At 42.2% G+C, this 7,500-nt stretch overlaps 1 protein-coding gene across 1 annotated transcript in view; it reads left to right on the forward strand.

Moving 5' to 3' along the window:
• Positions 1-7,500, forward strand: part of LOC109084104 (1-phosphatidylinositol 4,5-bisphosphate phosphodiesterase beta-4-like) — a 42,479-nt gene that overhangs the window by 14,810 nt on the left and 20,169 nt on the right. Inside the window, exons 5-17 of the mRNA XM_042778196.1 lie at positions 301-360; positions 1,543-1,686; positions 2,151-2,230; positions 2,924-2,977; positions 3,069-3,150; positions 3,855-3,955; positions 4,233-4,290; positions 4,850-4,958; positions 6,188-6,398; positions 6,583-6,676; positions 7,050-7,129; positions 7,213-7,297; positions 7,460-7,500. The exon at positions 7,460-7,500 is cut by the window's right edge and continues 50 nt beyond it. Coding sequence (XP_042634130.1) covers positions 301-360; positions 1,543-1,686; positions 2,151-2,230; positions 2,924-2,977; positions 3,069-3,150; positions 3,855-3,955; positions 4,233-4,290; positions 4,850-4,958; positions 6,188-6,398; positions 6,583-6,676; positions 7,050-7,129; positions 7,213-7,297; positions 7,460-7,500 — 1,199 coding nt within the window. The remainder of the gene's footprint in view (positions 1-300; positions 361-1,542; positions 1,687-2,150; positions 2,231-2,923; positions 2,978-3,068; positions 3,151-3,854; positions 3,956-4,232; positions 4,291-4,849; positions 4,959-6,187; positions 6,399-6,582; positions 6,677-7,049; positions 7,130-7,212; positions 7,298-7,459) is intronic.

The raw sequence follows: 7,500 nt of genomic DNA on the forward strand, positions 1-7,500 counted from the left end.
TGCACGTGCGTATGTGTGTGTGTGTCTGTCTGTGTGAGTGTGTGTGTGTGTGTGTGTGCGTGTGTGTGTGTGTGAGTGTGAGTGTGTGTGTGTGTGCGTGTGTGTGTGTGCGTGAGTGTGTGTGTGTGTGTGTGTGTGTATAGTCAGTCACTGTCATTCAGTTTCTGTTTGTCATCTCATCAGCAGAACTTTGGCTTGATTATTATTATTATTCATATTCACCTTTATGAATGAATGAAATCAGGCTCAGTGATCATGAACTTTGAACTGTTGTAATCGCAGTGTTTGTGTCTCTCACAGGAAGGTCAGCTTCTAGAATGTTCTCTGATCAACAGCGTCCGTCCCGGAGTCGTGCCGAAGGTAAAGATGCTCCTGTTTGAACTGAAGTGAATCGTCCAAACAAACACTTGAACCGGTCACTGCTGACCGAGCCTCACATAAGTTACTGTTAGTCAGAGTTACAGTTACTGTGATGAAGATGAGGCATTGTGTGATTAAACCGTTTGGAGTCGTTCTGTCTGCATCACATGAGCTGCGGGACACGTGATGATGGACAGAGAGCCGTTGAGGCGTTACTGTTTGCTTTACATCTGCACTTGAGTGTTATTGACAGTCAGAGATTATCTTTCACATTCAGTGTGTGTGTGTGTCACTGTCAAATATTGACTGCTGTGTGTGTGTGTGTGTGTGTGTGTGTGTGTGTGTGTGTGTGTGTGTGTGTGTGTGTGTGTGGCCGCGCCCGTCTGCAGTGTTTGTCTTCTGCGGTCAGGTGTTCGCAGCAGGAGCGTTTACCTGAGCGTGTGTTTGTGGAGGCGGCTCATGTTTACAGGACCTGATGGTAACCCGCTTCAGCTGTTTGTTAAGCAGGAGGTGATGTGTGTTCAGACACGTTTACTCTGATCAGTTTATCACTTCATACGTTTCTCTGGGAATCGAACCGTGAGCACAGTGCTGCTGGCCCAGAAACAGAAGTTCAGATGGACGTTTGTTAGCTTCTTTGACCAGTGACGTGTGAAAATACGGGTCAGTTTTTATTGAGTTGAATCAGTCATGAGCTGATGTTCCTTAAACGTCATTAAAGCTATAGTTCATCCAAAAATTACAATTCGGTCTTCCTTTACTCAAGTAGTTCAAAAACAGTTTCTCATGTATTTTAGAGAAGATATTTTGAAGAGTTTGTGGTCCCCACTGACTTCCGTAGTATTTTCTCCATACTATAGAAGTATCTTCAAAATATCTTCTTTTGTGTTCAGCAGAAGAAAGAAACTCATTCAGGTTTAGAACAACTTGTATAAATGACAGAATTTTAATTTTTGGCTGAACTATGCTTTAAATGAGTCGGACACAAGTGTGACTGTCTGGGAATGTGGGTCACGTTGGGATTCAGTGGATCTGACCTGATGATGCTTTAGCGTCCATATCAGTCCAGTCTAGTTGACCGCGTTGATCTGTTGTAAGGGATATTGTAAGACATCCCATGTTTTTTCATGAGCTAACGTGTTGAGCTGATGTTTGCGCGTGTGGCGTGTTTTTGTTCCTGAAGACCCGAAGATCCTGGCGTCTCTGGAAGCCGCAGGGAAGAGTGAGGCGGATCTGGACGGTCGCATCATCTGCGTCTGCAGCGGGCCGGACCTGGTCAACCTCAGCTTCATGTACATGGTGACGGACAACACGGAGACGGCCAAGGTAAGCGTTACCATGGCGACTGGTTTGACCCGGTCAGTGTAAACAGGCTGATGGAGCAGCAGCAGAGGTCTCTCATTAAAACACGTATCGCCAACCAACTTGAACTGTTCTGAATGTTCTCTCATATTCAGTAAGATTCTGTTGTGTGATTCACTGCCACTGAATCAGAGTGAAACGAGTTGTTTGTTGTTCATCCACATCAAACAAGCTCAAATGAGCTGCTTTATTTTATATTTATGTCATTTGAGGTTTGAATACTTAACAGATTTACAAACACCTCATGTGTTCAAGTTAGTTAATGCTAGATAATAGCTAATGTAGTAGATCTAATACTCAGATGTGTCCCTGATTCATTCGAACCGTCTCCTGTATGTTTAAAAGATTAATCAAAATCTGACTATTGATCGTAAACTACTACAAAACATGTTTACGTCTCCTCATGTATGATTGTTTCTTGTTTGCAGAAATGGATGGAAGGACTGAAATCGGTGATTCACAACTTCAAGGCGAATAACGTGTGTCCAATGACATGCCTGAAGAAACAGTAAGTAGATCCTCATAAAGACGACTCAACGCTCAAACTACTGAATGACACACATCTATAACAGACCACTATAACCACTGCTGGAGATCTGTTAGAGATCTGTTAGAGATCAGTTTGAGATCTTCTGGTAATCTGTTGGAGATCTGTTAGAGATCTGCTTGAGATCAGTTTGAGATCTTCTGGTAATCTGTTGGAGATCTGTTAGAGATCTGCTTGCGATAATTTCAAGATCAGTTGGGGATCCGTTGTAGATCTGCTGGAGATCATTTCAAGATCAGTTTGAGATCATTTCAAGATCTGTTGGAAATCAGTTTGAGATCATCTGGAGATCTGCTGGAGATGTGTTGGAGATCTGTTAGAGATCAGTTTAAGATCTTCTGGAGATCTGTTGGAGATCAGTTTGAGATAATTTCGAGATCAGTTGGGGATCCGTGGTTGATCTGTTAGAGATCAGTTGGAGATCTACTTGAGATCATTTCAAGATCAGTTTAAGATCTGTTGGAGATCTGTTTGAGATCTGTTTGAGATCTGTTGGAGATCTGTTGGAGATCTGTTGGAGATCTGCTTGAGATCTGTTGGAGATCAGTTGGAGATCTGCTGGAGATCTGTTGGAGATCTGTTCTAAATCAGACTAGAATCAGCAGGATCCATCAGATGTTTGTCTTCTTAAACTTTCTGTCTCTTTCTGTCTAGTTGGATGAGACTCTCCTTCGTAACGAATGTCAACGGCAAAATCCCGGTCCGAGGGTGAGTGTCTGATTCCTCTGGATCTTCTCTTTATTCTTTGATGTTTTGGCTGATCTGATCTGATCTGATCATCTTGTCTTGTCTCGTGCAGCATAACACGGACGTTCGGCTCGGGTAAAACAGAGAAAGGAATCTTCCAGGCGCTGAAGGAGCTTGGTCTTCCCAGTGGGAAGGTCAGGCTGTTACACATTTATATTGTCAGATGGAAATCAGAAGGAGTCTTAATTCATGATCCTGCTCTTATCGTGAGCGAATGATCAGTAATGTGATTTTACAGAGAAACACATCTTTGACTTTCAGCTCATCATCTTGACTCGGTTTTATTGCCATGAAAGAACAGTGTTATTTTAATATTTATGTGTTTTATTTATTACTCATTTCTTACTATATTTTAGTATTTTATGTATTTCGTTGTTTTATGTGTAGTTACAGGATTTATTGACGTGTTGAATTACCTTTTATTTTTATATGTTCAGTTTTCAGTTTCATTTCAGTTTCAGTAGTTCTGTGTAACCAGGTTATTGAGCCGCTTTTCAAGATGTGAACCAGTGAGGCTTTTTGACTTGTTTTCCAGTTAAAACATCTAAACATCATTGAAAAAACAGTTTAATCTTAATAACCTGCCAGCACAGTAAAAAAATACTTCTTTTATTGGAGATAGATCCACTGTAAACAGACGACTGATTTAGATTTCCGTGGTTTTCAGCTGGAAAATGAGACACAGAGACTTTCTGTGCAAACCCTCGCTCAGCGTCCCATCAGTCCCTCATGGGTCAAACCACATCTCGTCCTAGTTTTGTTGAAATCCTGTTCCTGTCACGTTGCAGAAGTTAATAAGTGTCATGGTGAACCTGCTTGATTTGGTTTTGCGTTGCAGAATGATGAAATCGAGCATTCGGCCTTCACCTTCGACATCTTCTACGCTCTGACGCAGAAGATCTGCCCTCGCACGGACATCGAGGAGCTCTTCAAGAAGATGTACGTCACACGCTGTTCAGTCCTCGGGGTTAACTAGTACTCTAGAGGTTAACTAGTACTCTAGAGCCAGTGCTGGAGCACTAACTGTGAGACAGACTCTAACAGCTTCAGCAGTTCGACGTTAACCCGTGTGTTTGACTAACAGATTATAGAGCATCAGACGGGTGTCGTACAGATGCTTTGTGATGTCTAACTCTCTCTCTCTCTCTCTCTCTTTAATGGTTTTGTTTGTGTTGTTATAACCAAACCAAATCTTTTCTGCTCAATTTCTTTGCAGCAACGGAGACAAAAGTGATTATTTAACCGTAGAGCAGTTAGTCAGCTTTCTGAATGAAGTAAGCTCTTTATCATCATTATTAACTGTGTGTGTGTGTGTGTGTGTGTGTGTGTGTGTGTGTGTGTGTGTGTGTGTGCATGTCGCCCTGCTCTCTCTGTCTGTCTGTGGGTGATCCGCTTCCTGTGTATGTGTTCATGTGTTTGCAGACACGCTGCATGTGTTCCGAGCGTGGCGCCGTGGGTCGTGCTTGTGTTTGTTGTGTTTGATTTGCTCGTCTTGGGCAGCCAGTCTCACGCTTGTTTGTCTGCCGAACACAAACTCTCGTAACGCAGACACGTCACTGTTTGTGAACTAGTTAGGGATGTTCTAGCAGGGCAGAAATGATCACTCATCTGTTATATAACATCAGATGCTGTTCTCGTTCCGTTTGCTTCAGTACGAGTTCTCTGAAGTGTGTTTTATGTGGTTTGGAAAAATCTGCCCTCATAGGGGTAAAAAATGCATCAGCGGATTCTGCGTGGGACAAACATAGCTGTAGTTACACAAGATCATAAAGACGTTGAGATGCGTCTCTGAGGACAAATCCTTCCTCACTTCAGACCTTTGTTTCCCTGTAGAACCAGCGGGACCCTCGGCTCAACGAGATCCTCTTTCCCTTCTATGACGCCAAACGAGTCATGCAGATCATTGAGAAGTACGAGAGAGACGCAGACTTAAAAAAGAAAGGTAAATAAAGGAGGTGTGATGAGTGTGTAATGAACGGAGCGGTGGCTGGTCATCTGCTGCCCTCTGGTGGTCAGACGGCGTCAGCACTCGCTCCGGAAACACACGATCAGGACAGGATCAGCATAGAAACAAGCATGGAAAAAATCTTTGTGTTTCTAGATTATTGCTTGAATTCTAAAATGTAACATTGAAAATGTATAAAAAATACATTTATCATACAAGCACTGATAAAATGTTGCACATTTATCTTGACAGAGTTTGGTTTTAATTGATTTGTTTAAGCTACAGCATGTAGTTACAATATTACAATTATTACAACATACAGAAAAAAAATATGATTTTAACTGCAGCTATGGTCTTGGTGCTTCAGAAGATCAGCTAAAATCATCTTTAGTGTTCTGATGGATGGCCTGAGAATGAGTTAATTAAAAGCAAACTTTCATTTCTTTGGGTGCATTTGAAATGGGTCTTAAAAAGCCTTATTTCACTCTTCCACAAATTAAAGCCTAAAAATGTCTTCAACCAGAGCATAAAATCTTCAGTTCATAAAGTCGGGGCATTAAATGTTGCACGAACTGCAAAAAATTAACATCTTCTTCAGTATTTCTGTCTTGGTTTCCAGTGCAAACATATAAACCTCCTCAAATCAAGGTTACACACGAAGTCTTGTTTTCTGAGAAATTGAGTTTTTGATTAAAACAAGAACAAATATCTGCCTTATTTCCCCTTTGAATAAAGTAGATTTTTAAAGTTAATTTTATATGTATTGCACTGAAAGCGAGACTTCCTATCTTGTTTGTGCTTCTCAGGTAAATGTATCTTGATTTAAGGATGTTTAGAGATTCACATTTTTTTGTCTAAATGTATTAAGAGTAATGGAGATCTGTGGAAAGTTGTATTTTCAAACTTTGAAGTGTCTCCAATATAAGATTCACATTTAATGACCATATTGATGTATTTATTTCATATCAGTTTATTGAATTGAATTTTCTTCACCTGGTCTCCAAAAGTCTTAAAGTTACCTTCATGAAACCTGCAGAAACACTGTCTGAGAATTATTGTGTTCCTTTTTTTTATTATTGTGTTTTTTTTTTTTACTTTTATGTAAAGCACTTTGAATAACCATTGTGTATAAAATAAATAAACTTGCCTTGACTTGGTAAATATTAACAGTTCATTATAAACAGAAGCATGAGCGGCTCTCACCTGATCATCGTGTGTGTCTTCAGGTCACATGTCCAGCGACGGCTTCTGCCGCTACCTGATGTCAGACGAGAACGCGCCGGTGTTCCTGGACCGTCTGGATCTGTGTCAGGAGATGGAGCATCCGCTGGCTCATTACTTCATCAGCTCCTCACACAACACCTACCTGACGGGCCGGCAGTTCGGCGGGAAGTCCTCGGTGGAGATGTACCGACAGGTGCTGCTGTCCGGATGCAGGTGTGCACTCATCAGCATCTCACCCTCAACATCACTGCACAGACATAACTAGCGTGCGCTCCCGTCGACACGTCAGAGGCGTCACACACCTGTGTCTGGATCTGCGTTTGCTCTTGTCTGGTCAGTGTTCAGCGTGACATCCCTTTAATGCGAGTGTGTGTGTGTGTGTGTGTGTGTGTTTCAGGTGCGTGGAGCTGGACTGCTGGGATGGTAAAGGTGAGGATCAGGAGCCCATCATCACTCATGGAAAGGCCATGTGCACCGACATCCTGTTCAAGGTGAGAGCAACTCACTGCAGCTGCGCTCTGATCCCAAAACATGCATCAGGCGCTTTTATGCTTTTACTGTTAAGTCGCAAAAAGAGAATCTGACGTTATTAGTTGATATGCGTGCGTCTCATCCAATCAGAATCAGAGTCTGAACTGAATCCATCTGATCGATTCATTAATTTAAAGTGAATCATCTGATCTTTTGAAATCATCTGTGTATCATTTCTATGCATCTTTATTTAATATATAAACTATTTCTAACTGAATTTCCAGGAATAATGACTATATCACGATTGCAGGGTTTTGCAGTAATATGTGATGTTTTTGTTAATTTGACGTATTCTGCTTGTCTTGTGTGTGTGTGTGTGTGTTTGTGTGACAGGATGTAATTCAAGCCATAAAGGAAACGGCGTTTGTAACGTCTGAATATCCTGTCATTCTGTCCTTTGAGAACCACTGCAGGTAAAATGTAAATCTTCGGAGAACTCATCCTCGATGTGTGTTCGGCGCTCACAGCTGTGTGTGTGTGTGTGTGTGTGTTGCAGTAAAACGCAGCAGTATAAGATGGCCAAGTATTGCGAGGAGATCTTCGGAGAGCTGTTGCTGAAGCAGCCGCTGGAGGGATTCCCAGTACGTGACCTATTCCCCCGCACACAAATCCAGACCAGACCTGCTTTAGTCTCCGTGGAAAATGTAGTCCACTGAAGCGTCTCCTCTCTCTTCTCATGGGTGTTTGTGGGCGTCACGCAGGAGGAGTTTCTGTGCTCACGGAGGACTGTGCTTGTGTTTCAGATCGAAGCCGGGCAGCCGCTGCCGTCACCCAACGACATCAA

The sequence above is a fragment of the Cyprinus carpio genome, chromosome A20 (genome assembly GCF_018340385.1).
Source record: "Cyprinus carpio isolate SPL01 chromosome A20, ASM1834038v1, whole genome shotgun sequence".
Lineage (NCBI taxonomy): Eukaryota > Metazoa > Chordata > Actinopteri > Cypriniformes > Cyprinidae > Cyprinus > Cyprinus carpio.